The 21,607-nt window shown below is 34.5% G+C and overlaps 1 protein-coding gene across 1 annotated transcript in view; it reads left to right on the top strand.

The window, feature by feature from the left end:
- MMP16 (matrix metallopeptidase 16) overlaps positions 1-21,607 on the top strand; it is a 274,698-nt gene that overhangs the window by 123,215 nt on the left and 129,876 nt on the right. Inside the window, exon 2 of the mRNA XM_012465088.2 lies at positions 13,929-14,077. Within this exon, the coding sequence (XP_012320511.1) occupies positions 13,929-14,077 (149 nt within the window). The remainder of the gene's footprint in view (positions 1-13,928; positions 14,078-21,607) is intronic.

The following is a 21,607-nucleotide window of genomic DNA, read 5'->3' as shown; positions in this document are numbered from 1 at the left end:
TTTATAAACTCAGACATTTAAAAATTCCTGAAATGCTTTTCAAGTTGTGTTTAAGATTCCATTTCCATTCTCCTAGTGCTCTACCCCATGAGGTTTGGAGCCCTATCAATGTGCACCCATAGTGCTCATATAAATCCCTATCAGAATACCTGCTTGTGTCTCTGATCGTTAAACTATGAACTCCTTGATAACAAATACCTTACTGTTTACCTTTGCATCCTAGGGTCTAGCATTCTGCCCCCAAATCTGTATGCACCAAAAACTAAACAGGATTACAATGGTAATAATAATAATGACAACATATTTTATAGCTTACAACCTCTCTAAAATATCACTTGTTTGTTGTTTGCATTTTATTTTGTTCTTCCAGCAAAATGGCCCACCTGTACACTAATGAGATTCAGCTGTGTGAAACTGGACAGTGCATTTCTGAGCTAGAATGGCCTGTGTAGATCATCCTTAATCTTATGTAATAAAGGCTAGGTTTGTCACCCACTCTCTGGGCTCCTTGGAAGTTGTTAAGAGCAAGAGCTGTTTCAAAGTTACAATGACACTTGTATCCATGGATATTGCCTACTCATTCTGTAGCCCGGACAAGTTGATTAACCCTTCTCAACTTGTTTCCTCATTTGTAAAATGAAGATAATAATATCAATCTCGTAGGCTTGTTGTGATAATTATATAAGCCAATGTGTTAAGGAGATTAGTTCTGTGCCTGGCGTAATAGATGTTAAGCTCTTAGTGTGTTGTTTACATTGAGTATCAGTACTTACCAGAAAGCAATTTTCAAGCAGTAAAACAATTCCACATTTATTTTTATCTCTGGGCATGGGGATGGAAGGTAGAATCTGATAAGACAAAGATAAAAACCTCTAAGTGCTTGCCCAACAGTGGCCTAAATTATCACTATTACCTCCTATTGTAGCTTGCTGCATATTTCCTAGCATTTTTCCAGATGTTCCTGGGAAGGTGCTAACCTTTGCTATATGTGCGATAAAATGAGATGTGTTATCCACCCTTGGAGCACTGGACTTCTTACTGGGGGTCTAACTGTGTGTATGGGATAGAGTAGGGTGATAAATAATTGGACAGTAAACCAAGTGGGCAGAAAATGGCTAAATTCGATTTGTACAGTTGATTGCATTATCAATTGGACAGCAATACATGGGTGTCCCACGTAGTGAGCCCTTGTAATTCTACCACTCAGGCTCAGAAAATGCGCCAGGAGCTGTTTGTGTTGACCCAATCGTGTTGAATGAAATATATACAGATACAGAATAAAACCATAAATAAACAAAGTAACCATGTAGTAATCACAATAAGTACAGCAATAGACAAACTGGGTGCTATATGTTTGGGTGGTGAAGTAGTCAGGGAGACCCTCTGTTTCTTTGTCTTACTCAATTCAGGCTGCTATAAAAAAGTGTCATAGACTGGGTTACTTATAAAGAGCAGAAGTTTACTTTCATAGTTCTGGAGGCTGGAAGTCTAAGGTCAGGGTGCCAGCCTGGTGGAAGTCTAGGAAAGATTATCTTCCAGGCTGTAGACTGCCAACTTCTCGTAGTATACTCACCTGGTGGAAAGAGGGCTAGAGAACTCTCTGAGGTGTGTTTTATAAGGGCATCCCATTCATGAGGGCTAATTAACCTCCCAAAGGCCCTATTTCCTAATTTTATCACCTGGGGGTTAGGATTTCAACAGACAGAAACATTCAGTTCATAACACTCTTTGATAGATGAATGGATAAACAAAATGTGGTATATACATATAATGGGATATTATTCAGTCTTAAAAATGCTACATTCTACACACTGAAACATGTGTGACCATTGAAAATATGATCCTAAATAAAATAAGCCAGAGACAAAAGGACAAATAGTATAAATCCATTTATACCTGTTACCAAGACTAGTCAAATTCATAAAGAGAGAGAGTAGAATAATACATTTTACCACTGAGCAATTCAGGGATTAGGGGCACAGATCCCCACATAGTCAAAAATTGGCATATAACTTTTGACTTCCCTAAAACTTAACTACTAATAGCCTCTTGTTGACCAGAAGTCTTACCAATAACATAGAGTTGATTAACCCATATTTGTGTGTTATAGGTATTATATACCATATTCTTACAATAAACAAAAGAAAAATGTTATTAAGATAGTCATATGGAAAAAATATATATTTCTTTTTTATTAAGTGGAAGTAGATCATTATAAAGGTCTTTATCCTCTTCGTCTTCACATTGACTAGGCTGAGGAGGAGGAAGAGAAGGGGTTGGTTGTTGTTTCAAGGGTGGCAGAGGCAGAAGAGGTGGAGACACTCAGTGTACTTCACAAAAAATGCATTTTCTAATTATTTTGCCTTTTCTCTAAAAGTGTTTGTATAGGGTATCAATCCTTTCTCCACTGATTGCTTTAGTTTCAGTGCCTGCTTCATAGAAGAGCCCATAAAATAGTTTTGAGTAAATGGAACCTCTCTGCTAGGTTGTCTAATGTCAGTTTGTTTACCAGCATTGCTTCTTTTGCATCATCTTCCTCATCTGTCACTGGATCAGATGCATTCATCGTTACTAAGTTGTTTTCTGTTAATTCTGGTGTAATATCTATCAGTTCTTGAATTTCTCCAAGATCCATATCTTGAGTACATTCCCTCTCTCTCTTTTTTTGCCATATCTACAACCTCTTTCATGATTTCCTTAATTGGCTCCATCATAAATCCTGTGAAGTCATGCACAACATGTGTGTACACAGTTTTCTCCTGCAAGAATTCATTGTTTCAAAATTGATGGCTCTTTATATAACAATGATGGCATCTTTCATGGTGTAATCCTTCTAGAATCTCTTGATTTTCTCTCTACTGGGGATTTGTTCAATAGCATTGGCAACCTTTCCATAGAATACCATGTGTAATGAGCCTTAAAGGTCTTTATGACCCCTTGATAAGATGTTGTTTTGTGGGACAGGTAGACCACTTTGACACTTTCAATGTTGAATTTATGGGGTTCTTGGTGGCCAAGGAAATTTTCTAATATAAGAAGAACTTTAAAGAACATTATGAGAAGAACTTGCCTTACTGGCAGCAGACTTCCTGACTTCAGGGACAAAGCATCAATAAAACCAATCAGTATTCTCATTGTCCAGACAACTAAAATACTGGCAATGGGTATTTATCTTTTCCCTTTAAGGCTTATGGGATAGCAGCTTTTAGAATATGAGCAGTCTTGAGCATAAACCCAACTGTATTTACACAAAAACACAGAGTTAGCCCATTTCTTCCTGCCTGAAATCTTGGTGCTTGGTTCTCTTCCTTACTAATAAATGTTCTCTGTGGCATTTTTTCCAGAATAGGGCACTTTCATCTTCATTAAAATTGTATGCAGGCAAATATGTTTTCTCCTCAATGATTTTCTTCAAGACATCTGAGAACTAGTCTCCTGTTTCTTGATCAGCACAAACTGCTTATCCTGTTATTTTGACATTTTGTAAGCTAAATCTTTTTCTAAAATTATCAAACCATCCTTTCCTGGCATTAAATTCTCCAGCTTTAGAATCTTCACCTTCCTTTTGCTTTAACTTTGGCATATAATGACTTCACTTTTTCTCAAATCATGTTATAATCTATAGATAAGCCTTTCTTAGAGTAATCCTGCACCCACATACAAGCTGCGTTTTCAATAGGAGATTAAAAGGCATTTTTCAAAAAGTGCAAGACTTTTATGCCTACTGGCATAGCTACAGCAACACTAGCAGCACTTTGTATGGGTCCCATGGTATTATTCAAGGTTTACAGTATTGCAGTAAACACAATAAAAAAACATAAGAACTGCAAAAGTTCACTTTTTACTGAGATATGCGATTAACTGGAGAGACAACTCACACAGAGATGATTAGCATCATATGGTGTTTTCAGCAGATACAACATTTGGGCTCACTGCAATAGTAACAGGAGGTGGCTACAAAATTATTACATTAGTACAGTATGTACTAAGTTAATTTTATGTAGTTATTTAATACTGCATCTTTGTGTTTGCTTGTATTTCTCTCAACTGGGAATAACATCATATATAGTCAGTGTTTGTATGGATAGGTTTTAATAAGTTTTAACTTTTCATAATAGGTTTGTATATATTTTTTGGTAGTGCGTGATAGATGAGTTACCACGTGTATTTTATGCATTAATTACATACCTACATTTTAGAAATTTTTTGGTATTTCCAGGCTATGTGGTTCATCTGTGAGTTTTTTCACATTGTTGAAACTTCCCCCCAAATCTTCCAATATACTTAATGAAAAAAATTTACATATAAGTGAATTGAAACCCATATTGTTCATGAGTCAACTGTAGTTACCAGAGGCTGGGAGAAGCAGTAATGTGGAGTCATTATTTAATAGTCACAGTAAATCTTTATTTAATGTTACCATGGATACATTCTTGAAAACTCATCTTTAAGTAAAATGATGTGTAACATAACCAATTTTACCAGGGGTTAATTAATATGAATAAGAGTTAAGTTCCTACAGCATATTTCTGGTCACAAAAAACATCACCAGACTTCTAAATAAAGACTGAAAGACTTGTAATATTAAACACTGAAAGAAATGTAAGCTATACATACATTAAGATTAATACAAAGTAAGATAATTATTTGCTCAATTATTTCAGCTTAGGATCACATATGGCCAGAGCCTATCTGGCAGCTTAGAGGACAAGACGTGAACCCATCCTGGACAGGACACCATCCATTGCAGGGCACACTCACTCATACACTCCCTCACTCAGACAGGGGTCATTTAGACATGGCAGTTTCTAACAGGCATATCTCTGGGATGCAGGAGGACACCTATATACCCAGAGAAAACTCACACAAAGATGAAGAGAACATGCAATCTCTACACAAATAGTGGCCCCAGCTGGGAATTGATATTTTTTTTCTCATCAACATTATAGTGAAACTTTGTTGAATAAAACATTATTCGTGGACTTTTCTATATATATATTTTCAGTTTAGGGTGATGCAAAAGTTCAGGAGATAGATGGTAATGCTGATTGTGTAACAGTGTCAGTGTACTTAATTCCATCAAATTGTATCATTGAAAATTGTTAAAATGATAAATTTAAGTTATGTATTTTTTACCACAATTTAAAATAAACACAACTCACCCTAGTTGGGCACGGAGAGAGATGGGAGCAATATGAAAGCATAGAGGCCCGTTGGAGAATCTTGTAGTTTCTGGTGGGAAATGATTGTTCCTTGACAAAGGAGTGGCAGCAGAAATAAGTATTTTCATTCAAGATAAAATTGTAGCTAAGACCTGATGATGGATTGGGTATCCATGATGAGGAAAAATAAGAAATTAAGAATGTCCCCTGTATTTTTTATTTAAACAGCACTGTGATCTCAGAGTCTGGACATTTGGCTGAGGTCACAGTTACAGTTGAATAGTGTGTCATAGATGCATAGATTGTATTTAAGTGATTAATTTTAGAAAAGATAACCAAGGTTACTGGTCAGCTCTAGATACTATCAACCTTGAGGCTACAGTAAGAAAGTGTTGTGAAATAATAAAGTGAGAAGAAAGGGTGTTTCTGGTAAAGAAGATTTCAGTTTTTTTTTTTTTTAACTGTAAAACTGAAATGGCCATAAGTGAAATATTCTAGCATAGAAATGAGAATATTAATTGGGCTGGGCAAATTGGACCATGCAAGATTGTGTTGCATTGGCAATTAGAGAGGCCCTTGGAAGTGGGAGTGAGTATTATACCCAGAGCATATGCAGCCACAGCTCAGTGCCCTTTCATGGTGCAAAACGGGGTGTTTTGTTTGCATAAAAACTAAATACTCTTGGTTCTTTTAGGTTTGTTTTCAGACAGTCTGCCTTCTCATTTTTAAATATGAATAGGGTCTCCTAGGCTTTCCCAGCATACAGACAGGCAGCTGGGTCTCCTCTCTTTTAAAGGCAGTCCAGATTAACAGACAGAGCCAAGCTTGGGTGTCAGTCAGGTCTCCATTTGAATACTGATTCCTCCTGTTACTATTGATGTGTCCTTGGGCAAGTTACCTATTTTTTTCTGGGGTTTTACTTCATCATTACAGAGATTATGGTGCTGAATATGAGAACTTATTATAAGGATTAAAGATACTGTATGTAAATTGCCTGGTACATCATGGGCAGTAAAAGCATGCTAGCAGTTGCTCTTCTTATGGAGACCTGCTGGGAGTGGAACTGGGTGTTCAGTGTGACCAAAGAACAGATTCTATGGAGGAAAGCAACATGAGAATACTTGAGACAAAATCATACAAGGCTTGGAAGGCATTCTGAGAAATTGTTTCTGCAGGATGTGGGCAGCTTCAGTAGCGCATGATGGAAGAGCTTGAGAATTGTCATAGTCAGAATAGAATCTAATATCTAGGTATTGATAAACTGTCTTCTCACCTTTTCAGGAGAGTCAGTGTGGCACATTGGAGAGAATTTAAAGAAATAACTTCATTTTTAGAAATAATGTAGCTTCTATCAGCTTTATGATCTCTACACTTTTTACTGTACATCTTAATTTTTAAAACATGTACCCTCTTTTATTTATAATTATATTCATGAACTAAAGTACTAAAATTATGTATATTATACAACATTATAATAGAAATATTAAGGCGAACTAAAGATGATGTGTTTTAAAATAATTTTTTACTTATGAATTATATTTACATTGTTTTGCTCTTATTAGAAATATTATTAATCATTTATTCTTTGAGAGTTCTATGACTGACTCTTCCTTATTCTTCTTTAAAATGCTGATTTAACACTTTGAAATACAGCAATTTCAAGATCAGTTTATTTATAATCTTTATCTTAAAAATAGCCATGGACAAAAATGACACCACACAGGATCCTGAAAAAGTTGCATCATTAGCTGGTTATAAATTATGAGCCTTGTTTTGTAATTCTATCCCTCAATTATACAAAGGTTTTTGGTAAAATTCAGCGGTAGAATTACCATCTTCTCTGATGCCTATCAGTTGTTTCTAAATACCAATCAAAAGGTGTTGCATTTTCATATTTTTAACACATGAGATTAAAACCCTCTGCAACTGTTCTTTTGGCAGGTTATTTTGCAGATGGAAAATTCTGTTGCTGGGATTTTAAAGGAGGCAATTATGACAGTTTGAATAGGTCATGAATTTATATCTTTTTGAGTGTAATGTCATGTGATGATAGAAACATTTCCAAACATCTGTTTTTAAAAATAGTTGGCATGGCGTATCTTTTCTTGAAAAGCATTTCTTTCGCTTGCATTGCAAAAACATCACTTTTTTCTTCATGCTATAGATTAAAAGATTTTTGTTTCTCGTATCCCAAAATAGCTATTGAGTAGCATACTATTTGCAGCTACTTGTCTTCACAGGAAAGGACGGCATTTTTGTCTTTTTGTAAAAGGAAATACGTAACTCATTTAAGTTTGACAACTTTTAAGTACCTTACTATGAAGTAACCAGCAAACATCTATATAGCAAAAAATATTTTCTTAGTCACTCCCCATCATATTTGAAAGTATTACTAAAATTTCTTTTTTGTAAGATGATATAATTCATAAATCCATGTAACCTGGCACAGAAAAATAGCTATATGTTGTATTGTGCTGGAATCATCCTGACTGTGGATGGTGACAATGTGAACCTCTCTACACTATGGAACTCCAGCTCCTCTCTCAGGACATCCGGTGGTGATGAATGTATGAAGTTTGGTTAGTCTGTTTATTAAGTAAAAGTAAAGTTTATTTCTTCTTATATTAGGTTTCATCTACAGTTGTGCTCATGCATGCATATGTGGATGTGTGCATTGTATAAAATGTTCTGATATTTTGTACCTTCATCTCAATGGGACATTTTGTACCAGCATTTTGCAGGCTTAATTGAGATTAATTTCTTCTTTGTATTGTTCTGTCAATGAAACTGAATCTGCTCCCAGTAAATAAAGGTGAGTTGAGTCTGTGATTCACATGACAGACTCTCAATTATGTGCCTTTTAGAGCATTCACATGGCACATTGTTCAGCATTTGTCTTCACTTGGCTTGTATGAAAAGACACAGATTGAAGGGGATTTCACTGTTCTGAATTTTTAGTTAGTTGTGAGATACAATAGAATCATGTTCATGATTATTACAGGTAGCTAGTTTTTTGGTAATTATTTCTGTCTACTTCAGAAACATGGGTTATGGTATCATATACATGCTTTGTTATTATCGTTGGTTGTGTTTTGCTTTTATTTGGGTCTTGTTTTGTCACTGTGTGTGTGTGTGTATGTGCATGTACAGTATAAATCTTTCTTTTAAAAATCTAAACAACATAGAAGAAAACAACAGTAAAATCTGAGTAGACAGCATATCATAGTCCTCTGCAACTTTCCAGCATGATGACTAGTACATAACGGAATTCCTTCCTTCCTTCCTTCGTTCATTCATTCATTCCTTCCTTTCTTTTTGTACAGTGGCATGATCTCAGTTCACTGCAACCTCCTCCTCCTGGGTTCAAGTAATTCTCAGCCTCCTAAGTAGGTGGGATTACATGCCCTGATATATATATATATATATATATATATATATATATATATTTGTATTTTTAGTAGAGACAGGGTTTCACCATCTTGGCCAGGCTGGTCTTGAACTGCTCATCTTGTGATCCACCCACCTCAGCCTCCCAAAGTGCTGGGATTACAAGTATAGGCCACCTTGCCCGGCCATAATGGAATTTCAAGTAAGGTCACTGCTGTTTTTTAACACTGGAGCTCAGCCATTACCGTTTGAGAGGGTTTTGCTCCCACAGCTACTAAGTACAAAGTGCAATTCACTTTATGCAGATTGGAAAATCTCTCCACAGTCTTGATACCCAGGGTTATTGGCTTCTATCATAAATGAATTTCATGGTAAGGTACAAAATATGATCATGATGGTTATCACAACTTTTAGTAAGTTAGCTGTTTTCTTCTCTTCCTGTCCAAGTGACAGTTGCCTCTTGATTGATAAGATGTTTAGTGGAGTAGCTTTTGGTTGTTCCACTATTTCATCTCCATTTTAAGAAGCCTTTTAAGAGATGATAAAATTCTAAATGAATTATATTAAGAAGCCATTTAAGAGATGGTAAAATTCTAAATTAATTGAATTCTATTTGTGCAATTCATACACTAATCCATTCATGCTGGGGATGGGATGGTGATTTAGAGCCCATTTAGATTTTTGAATGAAGAAAAAGGCTAATTTCTGCCTGTTAACCTATCCTATGAATTTTCAATTTGACCAATTCCGAATGACTACTCCAACATCAGTTTAATTTTTTGGTTAATAGGTAGTTATATTTATAGCCATTTTTCTGACAAGAAAATGTAGGCCACAAATCCTGCCACTTTTTATAACCAGTAAATATATGGTATTTCAGGGAAAAGTGTCCTTAAGCTGTTACTGACTTTGCTGATGATACCATAGAATAGAGGAGTCAACACTTTTTAGTTGTTAATTTTACTTTATAACAAAATTTAGCAAATGCATTTATAAGTCTCATACTGAAAAAAGGAAATTAACATTTTATAGCATTGAGAAGTTATCTATTAAAAATGCATTCTTTTGGTTGAATTTCATCTAAGAAAGTTAATTATATCAGATATATTTTAAACATCATATATTTAAATATTTTGTTAGTATGATAAAATTTGAAGTAAAGTCAGTAATTTTAAAAAAATGTTTCCCAAAATAAAAAATGTTTCCCAAAATATTAAAAAAGTGTTTCCCAAAATAAAAAATGTTTATATAATAAAGTAAAGGGAAGAGATTGTTACTAAATAAATGCTATAAAATAAATTTATCACCTTTGCCCTTTTCTGCCCTTTTCTTTTCATGTGAATACTGTACTTTGGATCATATAATTACTGGATACAAGGAACTTGCATTTGCCATACCATGTTAGCTGGAAGTTAACTATACTTGAAATAACCTAAAATAACGAATTCAGTCACAAATAGGCATTGTGGACTGGCAAAGTGATTTTTCAGATTGAGTAAAATCCTAACACAGCCTTCCTTATATTCCCCTTCAACTATTTCTATAATTTCTAAAATATATCTCTTCTAGCCCTAATATATTCAGTAGTTTAATCACCTGTTCACTTATTTTTTTTCTTCTTTTTGATGGGAGAAAGGATGTCTGCAATTAATCAGAGTCAGTCTTTCAAGATGTTTTCTCTGTATGTTATGTCCTGTCAGTGGTGAAGTTTTAAAATTGTTCTTGCGTTTGTGATTCATCTAAGCAAATGAATAACAGTATCTAGCTTTATATTAAGATGGTGATAAACTTACTAGCTTAAAGGCTAGAGGAAATTTTATTTCTCTAGGTTGTAGTATTAGCCTTAAGGAATAAATAACGATACATATTCTAAAAAAGTGACTGCTTAGATTTGCTCTTAGTTGTGAGAACTTCTACTATCTTCATTTTTTATATAATCATTTTTCAGAATACTGCTTAATATATGTGGTGAATAACTGAGTCAATGTAGATATTCAGATTATGGGCACATGAAATATTAGTGACAAGGTCATTCTTTAACTAATGAATTTTGCTGAAATTTTTGCCTGTCAGTCCTTATTTATACTGCAGTCTAGTAAAGGCAGTATCTATTGGCACATTTAATATTTAAGTGTTTACCTTTTATTGCTTGATATATCATCTTGCTCTGCAGAGAACAATAGTCTTCTGGTTGTTCCTCTAGCTGAATAGCCACTAAGGGCAGGAAATTGGTTCTGTCTACCTGGTAGCAAGATGTTTGAATGAGTTAGTAAAACAGGAATGTAATTCAAGGTGAGATTTTGTTGTTTTCATTTGATGTTGGTTGTTCCAGTGATAATGAGGTGGGGTAAGCCCCAGATAGTAAAGTCAAGTTCCTTAAAGGAACTTGTTACTCCCTTGATATTTTTTCAGTGTTCTCAATGACACTTACCAATCCAGTGAGCACAAAATGAAGAAAACATAACAAAAATTAATTTGCCAAATGTGTCACACCTTCCTTATTTGCTTTTGGATTTGGGGAGTTTTCAAGCACTCTATGATTCTTTACCCCATGTTGTTTGGATTTCCTTACAGCTATGACTAGTTCAACCTCACCAGTATTTTTAATCTTGCCTTATCCCAAGGACAGATCTTAAGTTGAACAGGAGCAATTTTAAGAACTCAGGGTAGTTAGTAAGCATAAAATAATAATATGACTTACTGAGCAAGAATTATGCTGAATGCTTTGTATATTCTCAGTTAATGCTAACATCACCCATACAAATTGTATATCATTCATCCAAGTGCACATAAGAATGGATGATTCCTTAACTATTCATAATGTGCATTTGATAACATTGAAAAGACATTAAGGCACAACTAATCTTATGAGACAAATTTAGCATTTGCAATCATCCAGTAGGTAAAGGATTTTAAGACAATGATGAAAACAGGAATTTATTTTAAATAAAAACATATGCGGATGGAAGGGTATGATATAATCTATGACATATATTTATATATGTTTATAGATACACATACATACTCACATAAATAGTTATATCTCAAAATGTATTTTTAAGAACAGTGAAAAAGATGCAAAGACTACATGCCAAATCATTAACCTTGAATAGCAGAATACTAGGAGTAAGGAGAAAGATACGTTTTCAAATATTACTTCATAGATTTAATTTTTTATCAAAAAAGATATTATAAGTTTGTAATTTGGAAGACAGGTTTAAACCTTGACCATAAAATGATAGCACTCATATCTTTCCCAATATTTTACAATTAAGAATAATGATCCACTGCTCAGTCATTCAGAAAAAAGCTCCCTTTCACGATAAATGACAGTGTAAAAGAAAACTTGAAGAAAAATCACAGTTCATTTTTTATATTATTTTAAAACATTTGTTTGAAAGGCTAATGCATAAATAAAATATGTACTTTTTATTCTGTTCATTGTGCACTTAACATTTATGTATTTTATAGTTCCTCTATCTGTACATAAGTCATACAGTTTATTGTTAATGGTTTTTTCTTTGCTGTCCTCATAAATGTAATTGCCTGTAGCTTAGCACCCATGAGTAACCTAGCAACAAATCAGCTCTCCAGCAAGTAAGAAATGAATGCAAACAAAGTGTTATGGAGAAAGCATTCAGTTTAAGAATATTGGTGCACATATGTTATTAAAAATCAAGATGCAACATTCTAATTTTGAGAAATTACATAACAATAGGTATTGACTTTTATATTAAACAACATTTTTTGCCTCTTTCATTCAGAAAAAAAATGGAGTCTACCTGTCAAACTGCACTATTAACTAGGAAACTGAATATTCATATTTTCCCTGGCAGCCTGTTCATTACAGATTAGATGAGAAAAGTGTTTTGGCATGCTTTTACTATATAGTACTTGCGTTTACTAGATTAAGTTTCACTAATACACCTTCCTGACAGTGATGCATTGCACATTTCTTAAATAGTTTTAGAATAATTTTTTTTTCAAGGGGATGTGCTTATGGTACTGTACTTTTGAGGTGGTCAGTTTTTGGAAATACCATGATGAATTCCACTTTGTGTTTCACATTTTAAGACTTTGATACATTTAATATTAGTTTCTTTCGGTGAAAGTTAACTTCTATATTTGCTGAATAATTGCACTTAGAAAATATATCTCCTGTTTTAGAAGTTTAACTTCATAAAGGAAGAATATTGATTATTAGGGAAAGCTACAATTTTATAGGATGATCATTTATGTAATAAATAGACCAAGGTTCAGAAGGAAACACGTGCTGGTAAATACCTTTCACTAAATAGTAAGGCTTCTACTTTATGCCAGGACAGAATTACTTGGCCCTTATCAATTTGATAGGTAGTTCACTAAACTCCAGGAAATCTCAGAGCCCTATAGAAAGAAGATTGAGGTAAATGACAGCAGGATGAGATGTGGCCTGAACATATGATTGTGCATATAAAATGGATGCATAGAGTTGTAAAACTAGAAAGCATCTGTTCCCTGGTGGAGATGCATATTTTTTTTCCAAATGCCCTGAGTGTGTATTAACTTTTAAAATTTTACCTTCAATGACTCTGAATTTTTTCTCTAATCACAATTAGGATGTGAGCTCAACTCTGACTTCTTTCTCTGTCCTCCCAGAGGCCCCGTCACCAGGGAAGGTGGGGGATAAAAATCATGAGACCCTTAAAGAGAGGGCTAAACACACTTAAGATGATAATTGTATTTCTTCTATAGGTGAAAAAACTTGGTTACTTATGTGATTTAGATTAAACTGAGTCACTGTAAATAAATGAAGAAATAATATTCTTCACATGGTAAAGTCATCAAAAGATACCTTAGCTACAATTGGATAGAATGGCTTTATGGAATTTATACCCAAAATGTCATGACAGATTAACATGGTTTATCTGTAAAGATGCTACATATCATAGCTGGAGTCACTAGTCAACTTCAGGAAGATGGCTTTTTTAATGTGGTATATGCACATTAACTTCCCCTTGCAGCATAAGTGTCCCAATGGAGTCATACTGTTGAAAAAGTTCACTTTGGGAGGTTGAGGTCCTGGAGGACAAGAATAATCTTAAGTTTTTATCCAGTATTTGCTATAGTACATTACATATTATAAGCTTGCAACACATGATTAATCTTTTTCAAATTAGCATTAGAAGGTATGTCGAAAGATCCATAACAATCACTGCAATTATATTAAAATAACCTAACCTATATAATAAATGTTACCAGAAAAATTCAGACACTTAAAATACCGTATGCCCTTGTGGAGGAAATGTTTAAAACTCTATTATAGACATACATTAATTACCAGAAAACTATTGTTAAATTGTAAAATTTATCTAAAAGGAACTGTACTTGTTATTGCAGGTTTGGTTACAAAAGTACGGCTACCTTCCACCGACTGACCCCAGAATGTCAGTGCTGCGCTCTGCAGAGACCATGCAGTCCGCCCTAGCTGCCATGCAGCAGTTCTATGGCATTAACATGACAGGAAAAGTGGACAGAAACACAATTGAGTAAGTAATGGCACTTACACTCCATTCTTTTTGGTCCTTGAGCCAAACTAAGTAGTCTGGAAAACTTTATATGAACTCCAACAACCATGACTCCATTACACCAAATGGAGTAATTTGTCTCATGAACTTTCTTTGAAATTATATAACCTAATTTAGCCCCACTCCTCCAAGATTTCATTAGATATTTAAGGCTCAATGTCAAGTTTGCCCACCTGATTTTAGCAACATATTTTCAAAGTAGTAAAGAAAATATGAATGAGAGTTGAAGTAGGTGTACAGTTGAAGCCACTACAAGAAGAGTGACCATGAGCAACAGAGGTGGGTTGTGTGCTGATGAGACTGGATAAAGAAAATGTGGCACATATACACCATGGAATACTATGTAGCCATAAGAAACAACAAGTTCATGTCCTTGCAAGGACACAGATAAAGCTGAAAACCATCATTCTCGGCAAACTGACACAAGAACAGAAAACCAAACACCACATGTTCTCGCTCATGGGTGTTGAACAATAAGAACACATGGACACAGGAAGGGGAACATCACACACTGGGGCCTGTTGGGGATGGGGGGCTAGTGGAGGGATAGCAGGGGGTGGGGGGATTGGGGAGGGATAACATTAGGAGAAATACCTAATGTAGTTGAAAGGGTGATGGATGCAGCAAACCATCCTGGTACGTGTATACCTATGTAACAAACCTGCACGATCTGCACATGTACCCTAGAACTTAAAGAATAATAATAATAAAAAAAGAAAAAGAAAGAATCCTTGATACTCACAAAATTTACCTATTTTTTCTTACTTAGTTTGATTATGGTACATCAGCCATCCACAATAAGAAGGACAATGATGCATTTTTCTCTCTGCTTTCTCAAATAAAGGCACTAAATGTCAAAAGCTAAGTGAACTGCAGAGTAGTTACAGAACCTGTCTTTTGACATTTGATCTGGGGAACTTGCCCTGCTATATATCTTGAGAAAAGACATACTGTTTTTCTTTTGAAACCTTAAATACTTAGATTATCTGGACTCAGACATACTTAATTAATTCTGACATATCAAACTAATTTAATACATAATTGTGAAATTATATTTTGCCTTCTAATGTTTGCAGCATGATGTTAGTCATAATATTTTTATTTCATCAAGGCAGGGAAACCTTTATAAATAATAAAGGCTTTGAGATTAAACTTCAAAGCAGTTTGAAAATATAAATACATTACCTCCCTAGCACCTTTGAGAGATGCATAAATATTAACTTTGATTTACATCTTGGAAAACAGAATCAAGAGGAAAAAGAATGTATTCTGCCACAATTAGAAACTTGTTGTAAATATTGGGAATAGAGTTTTGATATTTTGGACCTGCTGCCCTCTAATCACTGCAATTCTCTCTAAATAGTATAATATCATTTTAAGTCATAATATGCCCCTTGTCTTAAATAAATATAGTTTTAAGTTAATCAAAAGCCTCCAGCAAGTCCTGTGTTTTGCGAATTATGCCAAATTCCATTTAAATTGTACTCCTCATCCCAGCATTTTGTAAAGTGCTGTGGACAGCGTTCTTGTTCGTAATGGAGAACTGTCAGCTTCTGAGTCATTTCTTTGAAAATATGACACAGTTCATAAAAATACAAATAAATTGAGGACTTGGGAAACAAATTAGTTTATGTTGTTTGAATGTCTAACTTGACTAGTGCCAGAATAATAAGGAAGTTTGTGATACTTATTACTAGTTATTAAATTTAAGAAAGTGAAGTCCTAGAAAAGGTTGTGTCTACCTTTCTGCCAGTTTTGGGAGCTGTTGGTCATTGGAAGGACTTGGGATGGAAAGGTTTGGTTTCCCGAAAGTGGCTGGAGAAGGGTTTTTGTCAGGAGGTAATGGAACAGTAATGTGCACAGGATTTATTTGGGCCCTTCATGTGGAAAGGGGTCTGAACAGTTTACTGTTCTCTGGCAAGAGGATGTAAAAAATGCGAAGGCGTAGAGAAGGACACTGGCCTTTTTTTGGGCACAGAGTGGCTCAGATTCCAGACCAGTAAAAATGATCGTGTCACTGTGTGGGAGTTAAAGCAGAATTTCTGTGATACAGCATTATAGAGAAAAGATCAACTATATAGGCAGCCCATAATTTAAAATCAAAGGGATTTTTTTTTGCTTGTTTGTTTTGGGGTTTGGAGCTGTTTTGTTTTTGTTTTTGTTTTTGTTTGAACAAAGCCTTGTTCTGTTTCAGGTTTGGATTTTCTTGGTGCCTTTTTAGGAACTGGTAGTGCATCTTTCTCTTCAAACAGTGTTTCACCTGGAAGTTATTTCTAGGTGAAACCACGAAAGCCTTGTTAACTCTTCCGCACCTTCCCTTGCTAGCCTGCCATGCCTCCTCTGCTCCCTTGTCTGCTTGGAGACTTCAATCTCATTGTCACTTGAAGTAGAAACCCTGTAGCTTCATTTGCTTCCTGCCTGTTTCTTTTCTACTGTTGCACCTTTACTCTTAAGGTGTTATTGCTCAAGTTACTCAGCTGAAATCGTGTACTATTTTTGGAAGCATAATCTCCATCATCATGCTATTAAAGCAATCATCTGTGCTTTTATAATTTTGAATTTGTGGTAACAATCCATGCTGAAATCACACTCTGTTATATGGCAGTCAAATTATAAGGTATAAATTTTTATCTGATACTTATTACATAAAATATGAACTATAGTTATAGATCTAAATTATTCCTCAGTGTTAATATACTGTCTTAACCATTTTCAGTGCTTTAAACTCTTATATAATTTTAGACTTTTGTCAAGATCAATTGTTTTTAAATTAAATAATTATATCCTCCTTTGGCAGATAGACATGTGACGCATTGAATTTGTAATTATCCCTAGGTTTCCTTCTAGTGTTTTTAGGGAAAACCATTCAGGACATAGGCATAGGCAAGGACTTCATGACCAAAACACCAAAAGCATTGGCAACAAAAGCCAAAATAGACAAATGGGACCTAATCAAACTCCACAGCTTCTGCACGGCAAAAGAAACAGTCAATAGAGTGAATTGGCAACCAACAGAATGGGAAAAAATTTTTGCAGCTTACCCGTCTGACAAAGGGCTGATATCCAGAATTTACAACGAGCTAAAACAGATTTACAAGAAAAAATCAAACAAGCCCATTCAAAAATGGGCGAAGGATATGAACAGATACTTTACAAAAGAAGACATACATGAGGCCAACAAGCATATGAAAAAATGCTCATCATCACTGTTCATTAGAGAAATGCAAATCAAAACTACATTGAGATACCATCTCACGCCAGTTAGAATGGTGATCATTAAAAAATCTGGAGACAACAGATGCTGGAGAGGATGTGGAGAAATAGGAACACTTTTACACTGTTGGTGGGAGTGTAAATTAGTTCAACCATTGTGGAAGACAGTGTGGCGATTCCTCAAGGACCTAGAAATAGAAATTCCATTTGACCCAGCAATCCCATTACTGGGCATATATCCAAAGGATTATAAATCGTTCTACTATAAGGACACATGCACACGAATGTTCATTGCAGCACAGTTTACAATAGCAGAGACCTGGAACCAACCCAAATGCCCATCGATGATAGACTGGACAGGAAAAATGTGGCATATATACACCATGGAATATAATGCAGCCATCAAAAACGATGAGTTTGCATCCTTTGTAGGGACATGGATGAACCTGGAAACCATCATTCTCAGCAAACTGACACAAGAACAGAAAATCAAACACCACATGTTCTCACTCATAGGCGGGTGTTGAACAATGAGAACACAGGGACACAGGGAGGGGAGCACTATACACTTGGGTCTGTTGCGGGGGAGTGGGGGGGACAGCGGGGGGGTGGGGAGTTGGGGAGGAATAGCATGGGGAGAAATGCCAGATATAGGTGAAGAGGAGGAAGGCAGCAAATCACACTGCCACGTATGCACCTATGCAACAACCTTGCATGTTTTTCACATGTACCCCAAAACCTAAAATGCAATAAAAAAAAAAAAGAATTTGTAATTATTGGGTAATTAAAAGTAATGATGACAATTGCAGTAATCCCTATATTAAATTGAAGAAATTAACCATTTTCAAGCAATAAATTAAAGTATGATCTTAACTGGCATATTATATTGCTTTGATATTAACTAACAAAAGTGTTAGAGATCATACTACTTATTCCCTCCCACAGAATGAGTTCATCAGTGATTCTTTTATAGATGCATAATTAATTTTTGCAAGCAAGTTCCCTTAAATTTCTTACTGAATGGAGCAATCTATATTATACATAAACTGTATCTATTTAGCAAGGAAACAAAAAAATAGCAAGGTAATAAAGAAAATGAGTCTGATATGTTTTATAATTTTAATAGTAATTTTTTCATATTAGTTTATCTTTTTTATATGTACACAGTGGCATGCACTCAAGTGTCCTTGGGGAAATATTTCTTTTTAAAATTATTTTTAATTATTATGGATATATAATATATTTATAGGGTACATGTTATGTTTGATACAGGTATACAATACATAATAATCAAATTAGGGTAGTTAGGTATCCATCACCACAAGTATTTTCCATTTATTTGTGTTAGGGTCATTCCAATCCTACTCTTTTAGTTTTAAATATACAATAAATTGTTTTTAACTGTAGTCACCCTATTGTGCTATTTACTACTATATCTTTTATGTTCTACCTAACTATATTTTGTTCCCATTAGCTACCCCTTCTTTACTAGACCTGCCTTCCTACTATCCTTCCCAGACTCTGGTAACATAATTCTAGTCTCTGTCTCCATCAGGTTTTTTTTTTTTTCCTCCAGCATATATGAGAACATGCAATGCAATATTTGTCTTTTTGTGCCTGGCTTATTTCACTTAATATAATGTTTTCCAAATCTATCCATGTTGCTGCAAATGAAAGGATTTTAGATTTTATGGCTGAATAATATTCCATTGTTTATACATACCATGTTTTCTTTATCCATTCACCCATCGACAGGCACTTCAGATGATTCCATACCTTAGCTATTGTGAATAGTGCTGCAATAAGCAAGGGAGTGTAGATATCTCTTCAATATACTAATACCCTTTCCTTTGGATATATGCCCAGCAGTGGGATTGTTAGATCATATGGTAATTCTATTTTTAGTTTTTTAAGGAACCTCCATACTGTTCTCCATAGTGGTTATACTAATTTGTATTTCCGTAAGTAGTGTATAAGGATTCCCCTTTCTTTAGACCCTCATCAGCATTCATTATTGCCTGTCGTTTCGATAAAAGCTTGTTTAATTGGGTTAGGATGATATCTCACTTTACAGAAATTTAACTTAATTAAAATTTATTTAATATTGAATAAGTAGTTTTTTCAAGTCATTTCAGTGGAACTATAGTGATATTTGAACTCTTAATTTGATAAAATGCTTATTTAGATATACCAAGAACTTCAACATTTTTGGCTTATCAATATGTTTTATGATTATTATTCTTTAGTCTAAATGGCCAAGAGAATACTGTCTATCTTCTTTTTCAATTTGAATATAAAATATATATTCTTGAGCAATTTATGTTCTTTTTATTTCTGAAAATACTCATGGCATTAAAACACTATCACATTATAGGATGGGTCAGTCCTCATTTTGGCGGCAGCAGAAGGAAGGTTGGTAGCTAGTAAGCAGGAACCTTAGATTCCTATTCTGAAAGGTAAAAAGTTGAAAGAATTGGTAAGAGCTGACACTAACTGAACTTGTGTTCACATTGAAATCATGGTGGCTTAATACACTTTTGTTCTTGCTCAGGTATTTAGGTACTTTAACTTTGCCATTTCAATCTTGTGAATAATCTGTGTATCTACACAGGCAGTTAAAGAGTCTGTAGAAAAAAGAAACTCTGGACTAGAGTGAGCTGTCAGCTGCAACACATTTTTAGCCCTAAGTTAATTTACTTTTAAAAATCTTCCCATGAAAACTGGACTTGACTCTATGAATACAAACAAAATCTAAGGATTTTTAAAAAGTAATTAAAATAAACATATTTAAAAATTTCTAGAAGGATATTTAGGGACTACTATAAATAGCAAATATTACTTGTACTTTTATTTAAAACTTGAAAAAGTATGGAGAATGGAAACTTTTTTAACATATTATTCTGGTGAATATTGTTCTTAGAACACTTACTGATAAAGTACAACATAAATATTTGGCAGTCATTTTCTTTTTTCTTGGTAAAGGTAGGAGTATGTACACAGAGCCACTGTGTGGCAGAGCTCTAGCTGCAAGGGATGGTGTTTACTTGGTATTTTGTTGAAGCACTGCCTTCTTGCAGCACCACTACGGGATACCTGGTACATGGACTATAACCTAAGGACACCTCTTAGAGTCATGTAGTCATTGGTCTTATGTGTTTGACATAAATGCCCAACTTATTAAATATTTTTTTAAAAATATGTTTTACTGAAGTTAATGGACACTTTCAGATAGCGTGTGTGTGTGTGTGTGTATGTGTTGTGTGTGTGTGTGTGTGTTGTGTGTGTGTGTGTGTTTGTACAGCAAACTGTTTAGAAGCTTCTGGCTACTTTATTTACATAAAACAGGGGACAGTGAAGCTGCTTATTTACATTTCTAATATCAAAGTATACCAAAAAGATCCGTGTTTTAAATAACATACATACAGGTCAAAGGGAGGTGAAGCACACTGATACTTGTATGCTACTGCTGCTGTTGCTGCTTCTACCACTACTACCAGCAGTACAACTACTTTCTCATATTTGTAAAATAATAATAGTTATTAGAATTGAAATTATAAGTTAATAATAGTAGTTACTGTCTGCTAGACACTATTTTAAGTGTTTAAAATGATTTAAATAATTTATTCTTCACAATAACCCAGTAAGAGAGGTAATATTATCATCTCCTTTTTATAGATGTGGAAACTGAAGCATAAAAAGAAACAGTAACCTGACAATTATTGTAGAGCTAGTGAGTCAGTGAGTGGAGCCAGCGTGGTAACTCTGCAGTTTGGCACCAGGATCTCTGCTTTCAATTTTTATATTCCTCTCAAGAGCACTGATTCTAGACATTTTTTTTTCTTTTTAAATTGAGTTAACTTAAATGAAGACATTAATGATCTTCCCACCTAATTTTAAAATTCTCTAGTTTCTTGAAAATTAAATCAGTGTTAAAAATCAATACTATATTTATGAAAACTGAAGCCATGCCATTATTTACACCTTGATAATTACAAAATGCCTTTTACCGTTAACTGCCTACCCCATGCTGCAGTGCTCCTTCCCCATGTCTTTGTCTGCTTTGGGATGTCAACTTGAAATTTCTCACAAATAAGTCAGTCAAGAAAAAGGAAAAGCACGGTTATATGATTTGTGTGTTGACACACTGAAAAAGTAACTATGTTTAACCAGTGACACTGTCACAAAAAAGTACTGCCTGAAATAGTATGTTATTGAAAGCTTTTAAAAAAAAGGTGGCAACTAGATTTTGCCAAGTTGCCAGTTGGTAATAAGCAAATA

The sequence above is a fragment of the Aotus nancymaae genome, unplaced genomic scaffold, assembly GCF_030222135.1.
Source record: "Aotus nancymaae isolate 86718 unplaced genomic scaffold, 86718_ANA_hifiasm-v0.15.2.pri h1tg000036l, whole genome shotgun sequence".
NCBI classification, from domain to species: domain Eukaryota; kingdom Metazoa; phylum Chordata; class Mammalia; order Primates; family Aotidae; genus Aotus; species Aotus nancymaae.
This window is presented reverse-complemented; position numbering and strand designations above follow the sequence as displayed.